Below are 22742 nucleotides of genomic sequence, written 5' to 3' on the forward strand. Positions count from 1 at the left end.
ATTTTCAGAGTGTGGCATTAGTACTTTTACTTCAAAAGTATCTGAATACTTGTTCCACCACTGATATTCTTACACACATTTGCATTGAATCAAATGATTACAAACTGACTGAATGTTGCTTTCTGAGACTCTGGGCCAATCAGCTATTTGTTATCCTGGGGCCCCCTGACAGTTTGATCCAGCCCTGCTGCAACTAACTTGGAACACAAAGGGAAAAATTCAAGTGACATGAAGCTCTTCACCTCTCGCTCTCATCCGCAGCTTTCTCAGCCTCCTCCAGCTTCTGCAGAGCAGTCGCCAGTCTCTCCTGAGCGCGGTCCAACTCCTCCTCCACCAGCTGGATACGCCTGTTTAGAGACGCCACCTCAGCCTCAGCCTGTAGACACAGACATACACACACACACACACACACACACACACACACACACACACACACACACACACACACAATACCAGTGTTATCCCTAGGTTTGTGGAAGACATGGGTTGCATGTCGAGTCTGCGCTACATACTCAACATGTAAACTTAAAAAACGTAGTGTGTATCTTTTCGGACGCACTAAGCTGTAATTTTCAACGTCACTTCAGCCTCTTTGCCGTAGGAGACGCGTAACCATGGTAACCCCTGCTGACCTCAGCTCTAGCGGCATCACCAGGTAATGCTTGAATTACTGAAAGAGATGAATAACTAGACCAATAGGTGCTAAATCGAAGCCTTATAATGGTAGAGAAAAACCTGTATACTATAATTAAGAGCCTACTAATGATAGTGATGACTGCCTAGATTGCAGAGGCAGAACAGACATAATCCATATTTGAGATGTTGCTCAGGAGTAAGCCTTTAGCTTAAAACCAGTAGTTTTCAAACTCTTTTCAATAATGTACCCTCTTTGAAATATTTTTTCAGCAAAGAACCCCCTGAACAGCGCAAAATCAAAAAAAAAAACTTTATAAATCAATGAAATGCTACGTCAAACGTTTGTAATCCATCATTTAAACTCCCTAGTTATAAAAGTAAATTATGCATTAAACCAAAGTACCCCTAGGAGTAGTAGTACCGCTCTTTGAGAAACACCAGTTATACCTTTGATGGCAAAGCCAGGACACATTTGTCTGATTAAAGGTGCAAAGGTCCATACATTTGGATAATGAAAAAAACAACTCTTACTGGGTGAGCCAGAGGTCGCCCCATAATAATACATGTCTAATAATACATTGCAGTCTAGATATTATGTGGTAGGCCTTCACGATTTAACTTTTAAATTACTTTGATTTTTTTTTTCTCCTTCAATTAATTTATTGAAAGCATTTGACATGAACATGTTTTAATGATGTAAAGACATGTTGAAGGAGTTGAGATAGAGCCTGTATCAGGGACATATTTAGTACATGTGTTATATGTCATTATTTCTGGCAGCCTACTGTACTTAAATGGCCAGTATGTACTTTATTTTCTTTATTCATTGAAGCCTCTATGTTTACAGGCTTGTGCTGATGTGCAATGTGCTATAGGTGTCAAAATAATATCTCTGTTTGGTACTGCCAATTTGTTTTGTTTTGTCATGGTTCATGTGCAATAAACATTACACTTCGTGAGAAAAAAACTCGTGGCAGAGAATCGTGATATCAATTCTAAGCTAAAAAAATCGTGATTCATATTATGTGGCATTTGTTTGTGTCTGGGATGTCTCTAATGTTAGTTGTCACTGTGCTAAAACAAAGACTAAAGTTGAGAGGAAACCTGTGGAGCATCGGAGAGCTCAACAAACTCAACTGGGTTTGAGTGAAAGCAAAAGTACAATATCAAATCATCCAAAGATTGCAGTAAAACACAAATTAAGAATGTTAAATAAAAAAACTGGAATGCCCAAGTCCAATTACTGTATGGTCATCATACTTAAATGAATATACATTTTCAAACATGTTAACTAGCTAGCTATGTTTTGGCCACATCAAAGTCGGCTACATAACCCTAGCTATATGGAATATTTAGACATATTCAGAGTAACATATTTGGTAACGTCAACGTTAGCGTAACGTTAGTACAGCTGTGCTACGTCCGGTGGAACGTGACATATTGACAGTTACAATGTATTTATTTCAGCGCGGCTCTACATTTCATAACGTCAGTTGGTTGTTTTGAAAATTGAGAGTAATGTTAAGGTAATTCATGAACTCCAGCTCCCGGTGTAAGGTTAGCGGTCTTCCCGCGGTGTTTGGCTGTTTGAACGGTAACGGTAACGGTAACGGTAACGTTACCCTCTCTCGGGCCTGCCTTTCCATGTCCGCCTCCGCCTGCAGCATCTCCGCTCGCTCCTCCGCTTCGTACGCCACTTGCTGCAGCGTTTGGATTTTCCTTCTCACCGCGTCCATAGAGGCAAACGTCGCCATGCTGTCAACACTCAACTCTCTCCCAACGTTTGGTGTCACGGCGTTTCCGTGGCAACGGCGTCAGGGGTCGGCATAATGGCGTCAACTCGACGATTCTTCCGGTTACAATTTCAAAATAAAGGGCTCTTGAGTATCTAATTAACTTCATCATTCCGTATGCCACATTTTATATTCACAAACAGAAATTTTCTAATTCATCTCCAAATTTTGTAAATTTTCTCACAGAATTTAAATCTCTACTGAAGTCACTTAGATCGTTTGATGACCAAAAGTATTAAAATTGTGGAAACTGTAGAGCTTTTCCCCCTGAAACCTCTGGCTCTACTGGAAATTTATGTTTTCATGTACCTATTTTTATTCTTTTTCTATGTTATGATTTTCGTTTGTATTGCTTCGTATGTTTTTTTTTATTTTTATCTTCATAAGTTTGTATACTTGATGTTCATGTGCTATTTCTGTTTACCTGATTTTTGTATAATGCATTTTGTCAATTAAAAGAAAAAAAAATTAAAAGAAAAGAAAATTCACAATTAAGGGGAATAAAGATCTATGTAAAAATGTTTAACAGTGTATAAGCTGTTACAGTTTTAATTGCTTTTTGTTTAAGGGAGTGTTGAATTGACTGAATGTATTGTTTGAAGTCATTGCTGAAGGCTATGACGCATGGTTTCTTCCAGTGAATTTACACTTTTGAATATGAAATGTGGCCATTATAATAATAAGATTAGATATATACTCATGAGTATTTTTTTAAAGTTTTTTTTCCTTCAAATAAGCAATTCAAATAATACTGTTCATGTTCAAAAGGGGTAGGAAGAAGTAGAGAACTTTTCGGGTCATATCCTTTGCTAATTTATACATTAGTCATAGATAATAGAAATTCAATTTGGATCCATTAGTGTCCACGTTTAACTCGGCCGGCTTGAACAAATCAACCCTTACAAATAAATAAATTACTATTTATAAATTAGAATACTATTCTTAGCATTTAGCCCTCCAGCTGTAATTTTTTTGTGCCATCTGACCAGGGATTTCAACCAGCAACCTTCAGGCTACTCTAACCTCTGGGCTACCTACCACCCATGTTGCCCATCTATCATTCCTACCAGCATACCAGCATATAGCAGGCTAAAGCCTTCTCCATGTCGGTGCCCTCTGTCCCCCGCACAACACGTTTGAGTTGATTTGAATGCACCATAAGTAGCAAGTGTGCACGTTACTCAGGTTGTCAGTTGATTGAATGACTTCAGGGCGTAATTCCCACTGGGGACAGGGGGGACAGGGTGGACATGTTGAATTTATCATAATGATCAACTGAATTATTTCCTGGATTATGTATCATCATAGTCCCTAAATGTATGTAGAAATGCAGAAAATGGGATTCAAGTGGAAAAAATGTTTTTTGGCGGTAGACACCATGATTTGCACTGCTTGGAGTGCCGTGTTTGTGCTGTGTGGGTTGAAAGACAAGTGTTACGTTGCAGCACCTCCAGTAGAGGGTGATAGTGTGCTGAGTTTGAGTGGCGTCGAGCCCTGTGTTCAACTGTGTAGTGGATTTCACAGTGGGAGCTTTTTGGGGTCCTGGTGGGGTGTGTCAGTTGTCTGTGGTAGTGTCCCGCTTCCCTTTTTGTATGAACTGTTAAATGGTCGCTGGGGCGGCACCAAATTATTGTTAACGTTGTTTTAAAGTTTCCACGAAAACTAAAGCTAAACATATTATTAGCCTATTGGTGAAAAAACCCATTGATGATAGGCTGACTGGCCTATAGGTAAGGTAGTCACTAAGGTAGCCTCCACAGATATTAACATTAAAATGATTTATAACATTTAGAAATGTCATGTCAACATTATTTTAATAGCTTAGTATTCTATGCAAAAAAAAGTATGTATAAAGGCTTTATGCTTTACCAAAGCCCTCAGTTATATCTGGTGTAGGACTATAAAAAAAGTACATATTTTGACTTTTACAGTAAATAATATCTCTAACAGTATCTCCTGCTGCATGTACAGTACAAATGTGCAGAAGTGAATGAACGGAGGGGGAGCAGTTCATGTTTGGAGAGAAGCAGTGGAAGCATAAACAAATCCATGCCTTGCTTCAATTCTTTTCCATCTTTGGTAGCATCGCAGTAACACAGGAAGGTCCCACTCCTTTCAGGACAAACAGATTGAGTCCTCTCTCCTCCATGCATCACTCAGTGATCTGCACTATAATTGGTCATAAATGCTATGACCTATGAATCATGGAAAGCGGCACTAAAGACATAACTATCCATAATGACTGGCTCTGCTCTTCAAAGCACATTCTGCGTATAGTCAGCGGAGAAAGTTCAAAAAAACACTCAGGCTACATCTACACTGCTACATTTTGGTTTATAAAGGAATATCTTCTACGTTCCCCCATCTCATTCCCCCTGCTCTGGCGTGTCCCCCTCTCATTCCCCCTGCTCTGGCGTTTCCCCCTCTCATTCCCCCCTGCTCTGGTGTTTCCCCCTCTCATTCCCACTGCGCCGGTGTTTCCCCCTCTCATTCCCCCCGCTCTGGTGTTTCCCCTCTCTTATATCTCATTCCCCCTGCTCTGGCGTGTCCCCCTCTCATTCCCCCTGCTCTGGTGTTTCCCCCTCTCATTCCCCCTGCTCTGGTGTTTCCCCTCTCATTCCCCCTGCTCTGGCGTGTCCCCCTCTCATTCCCCCTGCTCTGGTGTTTCCGAGCCCCCAAAGCGGAGATATTAGGAAACTCTTCTCTCTGACCCATTTTGGTTTGAAATCTGCGGGGTTGTGTTGACTTGTCACCGACGCCAACGTTTCTCCTCCTGATTGGTTCTTATCGGTCACGACGTCTCGTTCTCTGAGACTAAGCTACTAACGTTACCATGGTAACTACCAGCAGGGGGCGGAGTCTCCATGCTGCCTCCTGTTTATGTCCAGTATACCAGAATGTTGATGAGATATGAGGTTTGGGCGTGTTAGTTTAAACAGAGATTACTTCTTCTACTGGAGATAAAAACACTTGGTGCATGGAGATCACTTTGGGCTCAAAACTCAAAAGTAAAAAACCAAAACGTAGCGATGTAAATGTAGCCTCAGTATTTAGGAATGGTGTAACATCACTGAGGTAGCTGTGCAGATACTTAGGTTGGGGATTTTGGGGACAATATTTGCATGGATAGGAAATTGAAAACCGGTTCCAACTTGGAATCGTTTAAAAAAAAAAAAGCAAGCACAGTAAGCGGTGCTCTTAAGTGTGGCTGCATTTTACGTTTAAGAAGCCAAGTAAAAGTGTGAACCACCATTGACTCAAAATCAAATGTTCCTCTTATCTGTGAAATAAGCATGTGGCCCGTTTTAACTCCACCCCCTTAGAGAATCAGAATTGATAAGAACGGGAATTGAAAGGAAGAATCGGAATTGGAATCAGAATTGTCAAAACGATGCCCCACCTTACCACTGAATACACAAACAAGTACTTCCTCTCAGGGTGTGTAGCGTGTAGCTGCAGTATACCAACATGTTCCATCAACAACGTGGGCAGTTACAACTAGGTTTGTGGGCCCGAGTGCGCTGTAAAAAAAGGTTGGATAAACTTTTGTCCTGGACTAACCCGTGTTTGTCTGGCCCTGATGTCCCCGTTCAATAGTGTTCAACATTGTGTGAAAAAGGAGAATACCAGTTTAGTATACTTAATAGTTTTGTAGATATATATTGGTGTATGGTACACATTATGATAAACCCTATTGTAGCATTCCTTTACTACTACTTACAATACTTACGTTAGCGCACAGTGTCAAAGGGGATCCACATGAACGTCAGTATCAAGGTTATTGTTCTATATCTATGGTTATTACAGTTTAGAATTTTCAATTAGCTTTTACTTTATTTTAGTTTTGACTTTTGGATTTCATTTGACCTTTGGTTAGTTTTCAACATGTGTTTGCTACTTTTAGTTTAGTTTCAGTTTTTCAGAAAGTTTAAGTTTTCATTTAGTTTGAATTTTACAGTAGTTTTATTTTAATTCTTTTGGGGCCAGGTAGAACGTCTCAGAAGGATATAGCTCTATATACAAACACAATACACGGTTGGAGAACTGTACATAGGCAAAGCCATGATCTTTAATGTTTCATCTTCGCGTTACTGAAGCAATTGCGGGACTCAATTCAGAGTTCAATTTCTGTAAAAAAAAAAACAGTTCGGTAGACTTGGTGCGATTCTGGGGTGAAGTTGCAACATTGTTGCATTTTTCATTTGATTCGGTTTGATTTCACACTGCCCTTTGTCAAACGCACCAAACACTGTAAACACACGTCACACGATCAAGACAGTCGCTTCTTTATTGGACAGAATATTAGAAACTCAGAAATAACGGAGCAACACCACATTTATAACGTCTCGGGTTTTCTGGTTCTGCTTTAGTGTTTCTTATATTTTAGAAGAAGACGAACAATGAGCAGCTGACAGACAGCGAGTGAAGGAGAAAGAGATGATGATGTCACACAGACTGATGATGTCACACGGGACCAGCGATGTGTGCTCAGGACAGCTTATGGATCTGAAAGTTATCGTCCCTTTAATTATCATATATAAGTCTGTAAATTATGTGCAAGGCCTGTAAATGCTCTGTTTTTGGTTCACTTCCTGTATTTGGGTCAGATCGCGTTCTCACCTCAAGTGAACTGAACTTGACTTGGAAGTGAACCGAGACCCCTGTTTTCAAGCGGACCAGAGTTCGGGTGTTTGTTCCGCACCAGAGTTGGGATGAGCTTTCACACCGGCCCAAACCAACCGGACTATCAGAGCTAAATGCTCCAGGGTTGGTTTTAAACGGACCAAACGAGGCAGGTGTGAAAGCAACCTAAAACAAAGGATTTGCCTTTTCTTTAACCTGGCAACATAGTTTCAGTTTAGTTTAAGTGGTTTTTTTTGTAAAGGTTTTAGTTTTTATATAGTTTCAGTTTAGTTTGCACTGACTCTTTCCATTGTAGTTTAAGTTTTCTATAATAACCGTGATGAGTACGGCGGCCCGGTACAGCCTCGTGCCAAGTTAGCTCTCAAGAAACCAAATCCTCTACGCCAAGCTCCCCAGATTGGTTAGAATAGTTGGCATTTGCCTCAAGGTGCTGACACGCTTTATGATATGTTGGTAGAATCCGATCCTCCGCATGACAGATTTAATACCGTCTGTGCTGCCGTCAGTGGTGAGACGGCCACTCAGCACAGCTTTTCAACTGGAACTGATGCTGACGCCGGGGAGATTTAGCACATACGGCTTGAAATTGTGCTCCCTGAAGGTCAACATTCAAACGCTTATGATTATGGGACATGAGATGTAGGGAGTGTAGAGTTTGACTGACAGTAACAAACTGCTCCGTGCGTATTTAAACACAGAAGGAGCTAAGACTTGACACTGTTGGTTTATAGCACTAGTGAGGTCACTGATGGTCTAAATTTACAACGGTGCAGTAATTCAAGTTAACCAGCCTAGTGCTGCGACGCCTGAAGGAAGCAGTTTGAGTGATACATTAAAAACATTGACAGCACATGTACTCATAGACGGGGAGATCATGAACAAACCCATCTGAGGATTGTCCCTCCATAAAAACATCATTAAAACCATGCTGTGTTTTGCAGATAATATAAGTGACATATAACTTACTTAAAATGATTGTGTAAGTAGTAATAAAATGTTTCCACTGACAGGCTCAGATTATTATTCTAAGTGTCTGACAACATTATGGAAAGGATCCCTACAGAGATAGACCTTTTAGTTAAAGAGTAAGATCCTTTTAGTTTAAGATTAAACAGCCCCGAAATCCGCATGTAAATGGGAGAATTAAGGGTTAATTTCAACCAAACCAGAGTGGTGATTGTTGGAACAGTGGAAAGATGAACCAAGATGGCTTTTGGTAGTTTTATTTAGTTTCTGTCCACTTTGAATGAAGTGTGTTTTACGATGATAAAAGTCCTGATTATTTACACGGAGTCTGGTGGGTTTGGTGATGGGGATTTTGGGGCAGTTTCATGATAAACTAAAAGGATCTTACTCTTTAACAAAAAAGTCGACCTCCTCAGAAATGCTTTCCATAATGCTGTCAGACACTTAGAATATTAATCTGAGCCTGTCAACGGCAAAAACAGAACTTTTAGTGGACATAAATTGAAGGTGAACAATTGCCCATTAACGTTACATTGCAGCTTGTTTGGCTGCTGCCGACTGTAGGGGTCGCCTAATACTGGACCAATGTCAAAGATTGTTGTTCCCATCAGTCACTTAGACACAGAAACATGGGAACATAGGGTCCAGGTTAAAAAGAAACTAAGTTACCCTTTTAGTTTAGAAACATTTTGATTCCCCCCTCAGTTTTCCTCACAATGGTTTGGTCCAATGCCTTCTTCCCAAGGGGGTAAGCTTCGCTTCAGAACGCGAACCTCCGATGGCGCCATTTTGTTTCTACAAAGTGATCTCCTCCTGTTAGCATTACACTGACCGCCATTTTTTTTTTACGTCACTTGACTGTGAATAACTTTACATCTGAAGCGTTTAAAGACTCTATTTGTCTGTTGTTTATTTCTAAAGAAACACGACAATGTATAAAAGGCTCCATTACCTTGTATCTCACGTTATAGCTCCGTAGCAGACGCTTTTGTAAAAATAAGCTAACGATTATGTCATAACCAAGTGACTTACTGTCGCATAGTAGAGGAATTACCGTATAGTACAGGAGAAGCTCACAGGCAGTTTGGACTTACATTAGCTGTTTAGGTTTAATTACTAATGTTAACTAGCATGTTAGTGATCAATAATTAGCCTGTGCTTATGTTATCTCCTTACATATACCTACACTCTCCATCTCTGTAAGATTGGAAATGATTGAGATTTCTCTCGGCACAGCTACCAGAAGACTTACAACTTTCAGACACGTTGCTCACGTCACATTTACGTTGTCTCTGTCAGTTGGAGGCTGCACAGTAAAGCAAGAGATCACCGGAAAAGTGCTTCTAATAGCCTTCACTGGTCTCCGTCCAGAGCAACGGGGTCTATTGGTCCATTATATATATGTCAATGCTTCTTCCCCTCTTTACGTCACCTTCAGTGATTGTTGAGTTTAACGTCCTGCGGCGACAACGGTTAGGTTTAGGCCCCAAAACGACAAGTTAAGTTAAAAGTTGAGCAGGAAAACAGAGTATTAAACTTGAATGCATGTTGCTTTAAAGTTATAAGTGAGTTAAATTAATGTTGCTTTGTTATCGCCAATTGTTCCTGACCTCCGACCTTAAATAAAAATCGGATGCGGACCTTTGAGTGATCCGTTTACGGAAGAAGATCAGGGCCACATGTGAAAAAATGTATTTGAGTTCTGACTTTTTTCTCAGAATTCTGACTTTTTCTTTGTTTTTTTTAAATCAGAATTCTAAGATTAAACTCACTTTAGAACTGAAATAAAATGTTCACGTGGGGGCCCGGATAGCTCAGTTGGTAGAGCAGGCGCCCATATATAGAGGTTTACTCCTCGACGCAGTGGGCTGCAGGTTCGACTCTGACCTGCAGTCCTTTGCTGCATGTCTTCTGCGGTCCTGTCGAATAAAGGCATAAAAATGCCCCAAAAAAATCGTAAAATTTTGGCTGTGTTTTTTATGTCCCCTTCAAAATTGCTCTTGGAAAAAAAAAAAAATCCCCCACTATTAGATGAAATGTACACCCATGCATGTAGTCATCTAAATGGCACTAGTGTTACTGTGGAAGGGATTCCGATGTGACCAGACCAAGTACAATAGGTTAATGTGGTCTTAATATAGTCACCCCACTGCAGTAATGTGAGCCATGGCATCAGCTGCCTTCACTCACATCTGTCGCCTTTTTCTCCGCCTGCTCCAGCTTCTCCTGGGCATCCTTCAGCGACTCTGAGTATTTGTCCAGCTCATCCTCCACTCCTTTCAGCTTCTTCTGCAGACCCAGCAGCTCCTCCTCCAGCTACAGGATGGACACACACGCACGTGCACACGCACACACGCACACAAATTATCTTAAAAAGTTCTTTTCAAAAATGTCTGAAAAAATACATTAATATGAATCAAACTAATTTTTACAGCAAAGATACATTGGTCTATTTGTGAAAAAAACAAACATTTAATTTACACATTGACGATAAGCTGACTACAGGTAAAGCAGCCTCTACTACAGTTAAGCTTTAGGATTGACTGTGCATTAAAACATGATATATAAATAATATATTAATATCCATTCCTTTTCATCCACCCAGCCTAGTTTAACATGCAACTATTTTATACAATATTTATGTAGGGGGTCCCTACGCTGTCTCTCTTCCAGCCAAGGGGTCCCTGGCCTAAAACGCATTAAAGAACCCTGATTTAGGACAAGAATACCCTGTGTTTATGGCCTGGGAGGGCAACATTCTCTGTCCCCCACTCAAGGTATCTCAACAGACCCCGTCTCCTACAAAGTACATCAATACTACTGGTACAGACTGTTACAGAGAACAGGCTTAATGTGTCGCATCCCACCTGTTCACTTGCTAAAACACTTTGGGTGTGGTCAGCGGTGGAAGAAGTATTCAGATCCTTTACTTTTGTAAAGGTAGTAATACCACACTGTAAAAATACTCTGTTACAGTAAAAGTGCATTGTAAATGTTACTTTAAAAGTAAGGAACTCTCCTCCCATGTTAGAAAGAGTAAAGGATCCAACCAGCTGTGTGTTTAATGGTCTCATCATCTCAGCTGGACTTGTAGCCGTTATATTGTCGGCTAGTTTACTTTAGAATCAAACATCAGATTTATAAACTACATGTGTTCTGTGTGCAGGAATCTGAATGTGTAAAGTAACTAGTAACTAAAGCTGTAACAGATGAATGTAGTGGAGTAACTAAAGTAACTAGTAACTAAAGCTGTAACAGATGAATGTAGCGGAGTAACTAAAGTAACTAGTAACTAAAGCTGTAATAGATGAATGTAGCGGAGTAACTAAAGTAACTTGTAACTAAAGCTGTACCAGATGAATGTAGCGGAGTAACTAAAGTAACTAGTAACTAAAGCTGTAACAGATGAATGTAGCGGAGTAACTAAAGTAACTAGTAACTAAAGCTGTAACAGATGAATGTAGTGGAGTAACTAAAGTAACTAGTAACTAAAGCTGTACCAGATGAATGTAGCGGAGTAACTAAAGTAACTAGTAACTAAAGCTGTAACAGATGAATGTAGCGGAGTAACTAAAGTAACTAGTAACTAAAGCTGGAACAGATGAATGTAGCGAGTAACTAAAGTAACTAGTAACTAAAGCTGTAACAGATGAATGTAGCGGAGTAACTAAAGTAACTAGTAACTAAAGCTGTACCAGATGAATGTAGCGGAGTAACTAAAGTAACTAGTAACTAAAGCTGTACCAGATGAATGTAGCGGAGTAACTAAAGTAACTAGTAACTAAAGCTGTACCAGATGAATGTAGTGGAGTAACTGGAGTAACTAAAGTAACTAGTAACTAAAGCTGTAACAGATGAACGTAGTGGAGTAACTAAAGTAACTAAAGCTGGAACAGATGAATGTAGTGGAGTAACTAAAGTAACTAGTAACTAAAGCTGGAACAGATGAATGTAGCGGAGTAACTAAAGTAACTAGTAACTAAAGCTGTAACAGATGAATGTAGCGGAGTAACTAAAGTAACTAGTAACTAAAGCTGTAACAGATGAATTTAGCGGAGTAACTAAAGTAACTAGTAACTAAAGCTGTAACAGATGAATGTAGTGGAGTAACTAAAGTAACTAGTAACTAAAGCTGGAACAGATGAATGTAGTGGAGTAACTAAAGTAACTAGTAACTAAAGCTGGAACAGATGAATGTAGTGGAGTAACTAAAGTAACTAGTAACTAAAGCTGGAACAGATGAATGTAGTGGAGTAAAAAGTACAATATTTCTCTCTGAAATGTAGCGGAGTAGAAGTAGAAAGTGGCATGAAGAGAAAACACTCAAGTAAAGTACAAGTACCTCAACATTTGGAGTTAAGTACAGTACTGGAGTAAATGTACTTAGTTACATTCCACCGCTGTTTTATTTTTAGAAAAGATGGTGTTTTTAGGGTTCATTATTTAAAAGTCAAAACATCTGCTCACGTTGCCTTTTTCTATATTCAGCCATCTTTCACCGTCTTTGCCAACTTTAAAAGAGAGCTCCATTTATTTATCACTGCACTATATATTACATTGTCAGACTCACGATAAGAGATATTGTCTTTTTTATTCCACAAATTCCTCTTCCTTGTCAAAACCTCCTGCCGTCTCTACCTGCAGGGATGTCAGATTGTCCAACCGTAAGAATTGCAAACCAGGCAGCATTGTGATTCCTTCAAGTGGATCTGCTATTCAATATAACCTGTGTACAGATTCATGTCAGATTCTCCTGACATTTGCTGCATCATATTCAGGGTTCCCCCAGGATGGCTCCTAAAGCTTACTTTTAGCACCAAGGACTGAAACAATGGCCATGCATGATAGGAGCAGTCTTGTATTAAGTACTTGAAAGCAATAGGCTACTAGAGTAAAAGTACAAGTATGTTACCAGAGAATGACTTGGGTAGAAGTTAAAGTCACCTTTTAGAATAGTACTTGAGTATAAGTCTTAAAGTATCTGGTATTTACTGTACTTGAGTATCAAAAGTAATTTTCTGATATTAAATGTACTTAACTATTAGAAGGAAAAGAAAACAAAAAAAAAATTTGATTATGAAATTTATGTCCAAATTCCTCCTCTTCTTCTTTAGTTTTTGGCCTATGGTGTTTTTTTGCCGCAACAGGCATTAGGTCACCAACTGGAGCGTGCATTATCTTGTAATCTAGGAGCAATGATTCACCAAACTACTTTTTTTCAGTGTAGTTTGTAGTAAAGAGTAACAAGATGCTTGGGGGAAATGTAGTGCAGCAAAGGTAAAAGTTTCCGTAAATAAGTATTTATACGTTACAACACTGGTTATGATGATGTCATTTTTTACCAAACAGGAGTTTTGAAAAATCTGCACCTGAGAAGACTTTTGACAAATCTCCCTTTTAGAGACTGACAAGAGGCCTAAATGTAATAATAATAATAATAATAATAAATTGAATTTATATAGCACTTTTCACAAACTCAATGTCGCTTAAATGTAGAGGAAACAAATGTGTTTTCAAAAATATTTATGTGGACAAGGCCTTAAAGCTATAGTGTGTAGTTTCTGTCTCCCATGAGGAATTCCAAGCAATGAAAACAACACTGTTGTTGCATCCACATGATACAAGCCTTCGGTGATCGCACACGTCACCAATCACTCCGCCCAAGTAGCAGTGCTTTGCCTTTCTGAGAATATAGTTCCCAGTATGTATACGGTTAGAAGATGGCTGTGTGTCATGTGACCTTGTTATTTGTACACACTGTGACTATACAAATCACAACATGGAAATAGGAACATCTTAGCGTCACTTATTGGGAGCAGTAGGCTAGATGGAGCCGGTTACCTCCAGGATCTGTGCTAAGCTAGGCTAGATGGAGCCGGTTACCTCCAGGATCGGTGCTAAGCTAGGCTAGATGGAGCCAGTTACCTCCAGGATCTGTGCTAAGCTAGGCTAGATGGAGCCAGTTACCTCCAGGATCTGTGCTAAGCTAGGCTGGCGGTGGGGGCATCAGACAGAGTTACGACGAGATGAGAAGGGTAAATATGGACTTATCTAACTCTGGGGGACACGGGGAATAAGAAAATAGTCCCAGTTGCGATGCTTTAATGATGATCTAACAGGCAGATTGTCATCGACTCTGCTGATCATATTCACACTCCCAAGACATTTTTATCTTGATGCACCCATAACAGAAAATATCTATCTAACTAGCAGATTGCTGAGTTATGTTGTTCACAACAACTTCATTCTTTTGCTATCCAATGACTCATTTGCAAAGATTCTTTCAGCAAGTTGCCAATTGTAATCAAGGCACGTAGTCAGTTTAGTGGAATTGGGGATTTTTTTTTTTTTTTAAATGATTATGAGGTTCAATTACTTTGTTTTGACGTCCTTTGCCTTTACAGATTTTGCTATGAGTGCTTAAAGTTAGTTGCGTGGTTTGTTGAGACATTAGACGTTAGATTGTTACCAGTTAACACATTCACAGAAGTGGTGCTTTTATTTGAGGGGGATTTAAATTATTGGCCGTCGTTATTTAAAAGACAGTTGTTTATTACAACAACAAAAAACGCACTTAAACTATGGACCTTTGGCAGTGAGGGGCGGGGCGGGACGGGGGGTGTCTTTCAAACCACCCAACCCTCATCCCCCCCCCCCACTGTCTACAGGCCTGCAACCATAGCTCCAGGAACTATAAAAAGCCAATTGTAAATGACAGTGATGTGGCCCGACCACAATGTCCCCGGGACAAATGTCCTTTCTATATCACTTCTGACAGTCCTCTCCCAGCCCGTAGCCATGTAAGGCCTCTCAGTCACAAATAGCCCCGGGACGGTCCTGATTCTACAGTCCCAACTCGCCAACCAACAGCCTTGACTGTCTTTCTGAGAGGAGCAACAATTCAAAGAAGGTGGTGGTGGGTTGGTGGGGGGTGATCTTTAGAGGGACACAGAAATAGACATGCCGGTATTTAATGCTCCTCCACAGAGAGAAGTGATGGAGCAGGCATTGTAATAGCTCCATGCATGGGCTCCCCCAGGGAACAAAAGCTATGTGCACTGACAGTTGCAACGGTTGCTGTCTGATCTAGTAAATGACACTGTGGAGCGCTCATCTGTTGCTCATCAAGTTGTTAAGCTGAAAAGCCACAAGTGAACTGGGGGTGATGTCCATAGAGCTGGAACAATTCAAAAAGTTACTGTATAATGAATTGTCTCAGAAATAATTGTGATTAACATTATAATTGTCTTTCAGTCAAGTTTAGAATCATTAATTTGGTCAGTTTTGAATGAATACCAGGATACAACTTTTGGTTCTATATCACCGTCATGTGACCCAGATAATGTAATAACACAAATACACAGCCTATGAAATAAACCACGCCTCTTTATTATCATAAAACATTTCTTCTAACTGTCCCCCCCCCTCCGCCTTGTCATTTTGTTGCTATGAACATGTATAGGCTCAAGTGCCAACAACTAACAATTGAAATAATAATACAAATATATAGTCTGACCAATAATCACTTATATAATTACAATTTGCCATATCTAAACAAATGGTCATTTGGTCCATGACATGTTCACCATTATCACATCAAGTCTCAACGACGCTGCGCCATGAGAGGATTAGGTCAAATGAAATGTGCTGTGTGACGGGAGTTCAGACCTCCGTCATTTCCATGGATGTGAAAGCAACTTCTTGACCCTGTGACCCATCTCAAAAGTATTTTTCTAAATGGTTCTTAACAGCAATAGATAACGAAGTTAAGCAACACTATGGTCATAAAAATTAGGGCTGCACAATAAATCCTTTTTTTATTGTCATCGCAATATCAACGTGTGCAATATACACATCGCTAAACACTGCGATGTATCACGAGAGACACTCCGATTTGTGTTAGTTGGAAGAAACTGTCAATCTTTTTTAGTGGGCCCTTTAAATATTCAACTCAATGTTCAATTTCTTCAAAGAAAAATGTTGGGAATGATTTCCTTTCATTTGTTTTAAATACAACAAGCAGTTTGTTGTATGTCAGCAGAATACTGAAAGCAGCAGAACTGAGAACACTTTAATATCTGTTTATTTATCGTTATCACAATATTCAACAACGTTATTGCATATTTTCCTCATATTGTGCAGCCCTAACGGAAATATTGCTTTATGTAAATGACTTTGCTTTCTGATTGTTTGTCGGACGGTGTAAAACCAAGACGCCCCAACTCAGAGTAACTTCCTGTCTCAGAGTAACTTCATGTGTGTGTGAGTCCTGTGGGTTTGTCCACGTCTCTTTAGGGGACTAGCGGCAGGTCCTGAGTCTGTGGATTCCACTGGGAGGAGTGGACGTGAACACAGATTATGACCCCATTCTTTCGCCCCGTAGTCACCAAAGTAAATATTGGAGCCATTTCTCACAAGCCACATATCTCCAGAACAAAATGGCATTTTTCAGACGGACACGTCAGGAGAAAGTTAACTTTGTTTGAGTCCTGTATCTGTCTCAGCAACAAACTATTGTTTGCCCTAACAAAAAACACATTTTCATAATGCTAATAATTTTTAGCTGTTTAATAGAACATCATGTGGATGGATGAAAATATGTTCCTTTGCTAATGTAAGATATTAGCATCACAGAGATTAGTTTTGTTTGGGCGGTCACAAACGTTAGCTGACGTTAGCATCTCTGTGTTGCCAGATCTCGCGAGAGTTCGGTCCTGAGGCAGAAACAGGTCTCAAACTCAGTTCATTTTCTCCTGATGTGTCCGTCTGAAATAGGCCATTTTAGTGTCAGAATGTTTTAGTAGATATGTTGCATGTTGACGAATGGCTCCAATATTTACTTTGGTGCCTATTGGGCGAAATAATCGCTCATAATCTGTGTTCACGTTCACTTCTCTCATTGGAATCAACGCACTCAGGACGTCCCGCTAGTCTCCTAAAGAGGCGTGGCCGTGGCGGAGCCCACGGGACACAGAGACAGGAAACTACTCTGAGTTGGGGCGTCTCGGTTTTAAACCGTCTTTGGTCATAGACAAGCTTTGATTATAACGACAAATGCAGCTTGGTATTTCCTGAACCTGAAGTGCACTGTGCACAGGTAGAAATCAACACACAGGTTCATTCCAATGAGGCAGCGCCAAGAGAGTTGTTGGTATTGTTCTACAGTTTGAAAAACATAGCCACATGTGTTTTTCATAATGTCATTAGTATAATAAGTTTAATATTGTTAAAAACAATATAAATTAAGGGTGTGCTGGGTAGACATGACCTGAGTTTTCAGACCTGTACACATCCATTCTCACAAAGGTTTGAATGACCCCGAGATTTCCCTCTCTCGCTACCCGCGGGACAAACTTGGTATTATATGAAGAATGAGATTTGTAAAATTCAACGTCAGTGCAACACTTTTTTTATATGTATCCGTTCATATCACTGTAAACTTCCTTTTAGGGAAAAAACCTTGGACAGACCCAGGCTCTTGGTGGGCCGGTTGGGGGCGTGATGAACAGTTGCAATTATAGTCACAATAAAGATAGTGGAACTATGACTAGAACTAGTAGTTATAACAGTTCAGGGCATTGTCTAGCATAGTTGGGCAAGTAGGGCGTAGCAGGGCATGGAGCAGGACCACAGAGCAGCTGCAGCCATGATTTAGGTGCCGCCATAATCTAAGGAAAACTGTGAGGCAAGAAAACATGGACTCCAAGGACTCCGGGGAACAGTAGTTAAAGGTAGATACATCCACTGTATGGATGTTGGAATGTTGGCTTTTCTAAATCATTTGTGAATGACATGTTAGGATCCAGTCAAAGCATATGCATTGAAAATATGAACAATTTGGAGCCTTGCAGTACACTGTATCGTCTATCAGAAAAGTGAAAAGAGGACTTCTGGAGAGCTGTACTGTAATCCTCACCATTCCCAAGACAATGAGTCAAAATGTCACCATCAATTGTGTATATGGCAGCACTTAGATCAAGAAGAATTTAAAAGGCAGAACTTCCACAGTCAGATATTAGATCATCAGTGGCTTTCATTGGAACAAGTTGGACCTCCTCAGGTGTTTAAGCCGAATACAGAGAACTTGTAACTGATATGAAGGGATAAATATATATAAAAAAAAGAAAAACATTATTGAATTTTACAAATCTCATTCTTCATATAATACCAAGTTTGTCCCGCGGGTAGCGAGAGAGGGAAATCTCGGGGTCATTCAAACCTTTGTGAGAATGGATGTGTACAGGTCTTAAAACTCAGGACACAGCACACCCTTACTTTATATTGTTTTTAACAATGTTAAACTTATTATACTTTATTCATTTAACTGTCAAGTTCTATTTCCAACAAGCCTTTTCCACACTGCCACACAGCGGGGCAATACTGTCTCCCTTATTTATATACTTATACAGTATATTTATACATACAGTGTAGTTTATTTGCTGGCCTAATAGTTCAATCTAAATATTTTTGGTCTTAACTTGTGGAAACTTGTGGAAGGCCACGCCCCTTTAGGAGACAGGAAGTGTGGACCATTTCATACCATTGGCGCTGCTTGAAATGTGCTATCTTTAGTATAAAGGATCTTTGCTAAAGATTGAATTAACGCTGCGCCAATGGTATTCAACGGTCCATACTTCCTGTCTCCTAAAGGGGCGTGGCCTCGTTTGAAGGTTTGGTGAACGCTGTGTGGATGGATGAAAAGTTAGATTTGCCTAATATAGTCATATATTCTTTTTCTAACATTAGCTATTAAACAGCTAAAAACCATTATTAGCATTATGAAAATGTGTTTTTTGTTAGGGAAAACAATAGTTTGTTGCTGAGACAGAAACAGGACTCAAACAAAGTTAACTTTCTCCTGACATGTCCGTCTGAAAAATGCCATTTTGTTCTGGAGATATGTGGCTTGTGAGAAATGGCTCCAATATTTACTTTGGTGACTAATAATAATAATAATCTGTGTTCACGTCCACTCCTCCCAGTGGAATCAACAGACTCAGGACCTGCTGCTAGTCTCCTAAAGAGGCGTGGCCATGGACAGACCCACAGGACACAAACACACACACACACACACACACACACACACACACACACACACACACACACACACACACACACACACACACACACACACACACACACACACACACACACACACACACACACACAGGAAGTTACTCTTATCATAAGATCACAAATTAAACATGTTTTTATTTTAATACATATTTTAATTTTCATACGGACCTCTAGCTTCTACAGGAGCAGAAACGTTTGTTTCACAACCTCAGAGCTCATGGTCAGTCTACCTCGGATGGTTTATGCCTGATAAACAAAATCCTTATGGAGAACATCAACGGGACTTTTACTTCTGGAACCACGCTGTTAGCCTACCAGAAGTCTTGCTTCAAAGTTTATTAACAAAACCTTTAAATCTTTCCTAAAAAGCACAGGATGCTACAGTGTGACCACTCATGCTGTTAACAAATAAGTTTAACATTAGCTAATTTTAGCCAAATATTATACACAAATATATATTGCTTATAAATTCAAAATCATAATAAAATATAATCTTTTGTCTTTCAAAAGTTCTCAGTCATGCTTGAAGGCCTGCACGATAAATCGCAATCTCGATTCACCTGTATTTTCATTTCAATTAATTTATTGAAAGCATTTGACATGAACATGTTTTAATGATGTAAAGACATGTTGAAGGAGTTGAGATAGAGCCTGTATCAGGGACATATTTAGTACATGTGTTATATGTCATTATTTCTGGCAGCCTACTGTACTTAAATGGCCAGTATGTACTTTATTTTCTGTATTCATTGAAGCCTCTGTGTTTACAGGCTTGTGGTGATGTGCTCTAGGTGCCAAAAAAATATCTCTGTTTGGTACTGCCAATTTGTTTGGTTTTGTCATGGTTCATGTGTGCAATAAACATTACACTTACATCATGGCAGAGAATCCTGATATCAATTCTAAGCTAAAAAATCATGATTCAGATTTTCCCCAGAATCGTGCAGGCCTAGTTCCCAAACTTTTTCATGCCAAGGACCCATAAACTGACACAACTCCCCCCCCACCCGCCCCCAACATAAGATTTGTTCCCAGCAGGTTCCCCAGCTGAGAGGACCTTTGCTTTTAGATGTTTTATTACAGGAAATGTATGAACCCAATGACCAAAAATAGCCATACATTCTGTTATTGTGTTGGATAACGGATGGGATTATGGTGAAAATAAACCCCCTCAAGGACCCCTGGGGGTCCCCGGACCCCACTTTGGGAACCAGTGCTCTAAGCAGTTGTTGCTGTGAGCCTCAGCTCATAGACCCTCCACTTCTGACAGACTCAAGATTTCTTCTTCTTTTATGTTCATATTCCAGTTTAGGTTTCATTTTCTTATTCATATTCTTGAAACATTGCTTTAAAAATATTCCTCCATTAACAGTGGTGGAATGTAACTGAGTACATTTACTCCAGTACTGTACTTCAGTACCAAATGTTGAGGTACTTGTACTTTACTTGAGTCTTTTCTTTCCATGCCACTTTCTACTTCTACTCTGCTACATTTCAGAGAGAAATATTGTACTTTTTACTCCACTACATTCATCTGTTCAAGCTTTAGTTACTAGTTACTTTAGTTACTCCACTACATTCATCTGTTCCAGCTTTAGTTACTAGTTACTTTAGTTACTCCACTACATTCATCTGTTCCAGCTTTAGTTACTAGTTACTTTAGTTACTCCACTACATTCATCTGTTACAGCTTTAGTTACTAGTTACTTTAGTTACTCCACTACATTCATCTGTTACAGCTTTAGTTACTAGTTACTTTAGTTACTCCATTACATTCATCTGGTACAGCTTTAGTTACTAGTTACTTTAGTTACTCCACTACATTCATCTGTTACAGCTTTAGTTACTAGTTACTTTAGTTACTCCACTACATTCATCTGTTACAGCTTTAGTTACTAGTTACTTTAGTTACTCCTTTACATTCATCTGGTACAGCTTTAGTTACTAGTTACTTTAGTTACTCCACTACATTCATCTGTTACAGCTTTAGTTACTAGTTACTTTAGTTACTCCACTACATTCATCTGTTACAGCTTTAGTTACTAGTTACTTTACACATTCAGATTCCTGCACACAGAACACATGTAGTTTATAAATCTGATGTTTGATTCTAAAGTAAACTAGCCGACAATATAACGGCTACAAGTCCAGCTGAGATGATGAGACCATTAAACACACAGCTTTACTCTTTCTAACATGGGAGGACTTTACTTTTAATACTTTAACATTTTCCTGATGATACTTACATACTTTTACTGTAGTAACATTTTCAATGCAGGACTTTTACTGTGTGTACAGTACTTGGACTTGGAGTGTGTCATTTTCTTAGCTACCTTTGCTAATGTTCAGTGTTGTACAATGTTAGGAAGTACAAATACTCCTGTATGTAGGCTACTAAAGTAGTAGTTTCACATATCTGTAGGCTACTTTACTTCGTTATTTATATTTCTGGAAACTTTTCACCTTTTCTCCACTACACATCCTAAATAACACCTACTGTCTACTTTGACTTTTGACCTGAACAGCTCTTCCACCACTGGCCGTTAATAAACATATCCTGAATAAATCTGATTTCACGAGATTTAGCACCAAAGTAGAAACAGTAGAACTTTTGAGAAGACGCCTGGACGAAGACACTCCTGAGGTGATAAAGGGACGTGTGTGTGTGTGTGTGTGTGTGTGTGTGTGTGTGTGTGTGTGTGTGTGTGTGCTGTTGTCTCTACCTGTTTGCATTTGTCCTCTGCTCCCTTCTTGTCCCCCTCCGCCTGCTCTGCCCGGTCTATCGCGTTCTCCTTATCCAGCTTCAGCATCTGCATCTTCTTCTTGATGGCCTCCATGTTTCCTCAGGTCGGCTAGTTTCTCAGCGGAGGGACGAGTGGGCTCGGTTAGTCCGGACAGAGACACAGACAGAGTCAGAGACAGAGACAGAGGTCTGTGACAGGGACTCAGGTGGACAGGAGCGCTCGTGCTGAGTGGCGCGGGGAGAGCTCGAGGATGGAATAGCCTAGCAGTTGCGCGAGCCCAACACGTCCCCCCCCCCTCCAGTGAGGATCCGAACGAGGACCCGAGGATGCGAGGATGCCCATATTTAGGCAGCGAGAGTTCTGTGTGTGTGTGTGTGTGTGTGTGTGTGTGTGTGTGTGTGTGTGTGTGTGTGTAAATCAGTGCTCCACCTGGAACATTAGCAATCTTGTATAAAGTAGGCTAAGCTAGGCTACTTGAAAGCAATAGCGTACTTGAGTAAAGGTAGCCAAGTAGATCTTGGTAGAAGTTAAAGTCACCTTTCTCAGTATTTCTTGAGTAAAAATCTTAAAGTAGGTTATCTGATATTTACTCAACTTAAAGTAGGCTATCAAAAGTAATTTTATGATATTAAGGGCCCCATTTTAACATCTAAGAGCACGGCGTGGAGCGCCTGGTGCAGGTGTGTTTAGGGCGTGTCCGAATTCACTTTTGCTAGTTTGAGGGTGGAAAAAAGGGTCCGTGCGCCAGGCGCATGGTTCTAAAGGGTTGTCCTTAGTGTCTTCATTAATCAGAGGTGTGTTTTGGGCATAACATGCAATCAACCAATCAGAGATCATCTCCCATTCCCTTTAAAAGCCAGGCACGTTTGGACCTTGGGGCATT

General features: G+C 40.0%; 1 protein-coding gene across 4 annotated transcripts in view; it reads right to left on the bottom strand.

Annotated features, from left to right (window-relative positions):
* Window positions 1-22132, bottom strand: part of tpm2 (tropomyosin 2 (beta)) — a 54351-nt gene extending 32219 nt beyond the window's left edge. For 2 of the 4 annotated variants that reach the window (XM_028601634.1, XM_028601633.1), the window contains exons 1-3: window positions 21839-22128; window positions 10230-10355; window positions 243-376 (exon numbers count right to left, since the gene is read on the bottom strand). In XM_028601634.1, coding sequence (XP_028457435.1) covers window positions 243-376; window positions 10230-10355; window positions 21839-21952 — 374 coding nt within the window. In that variant the 5' untranslated portion in view covers window positions 21953-22128. Of the gene's footprint in view, window positions 1-242; window positions 377-10229; window positions 10356-21838 lie in introns of all 4 variants that reach the window. The other 2 variants (XM_028601636.1, XM_028601635.1) reach the window with 2 other exon arrangements.
* Between the last annotated feature and the right edge of the window lie 610 nt (window positions 22133-22742).

The sequence above is a fragment of the Perca flavescens genome, chromosome 16, assembly GCF_004354835.1.
Source record: "Perca flavescens isolate YP-PL-M2 chromosome 16, PFLA_1.0, whole genome shotgun sequence".
In the NCBI taxonomy this organism is placed as follows: domain Eukaryota; kingdom Metazoa; phylum Chordata; class Actinopteri; order Perciformes; family Percidae; genus Perca; species Perca flavescens.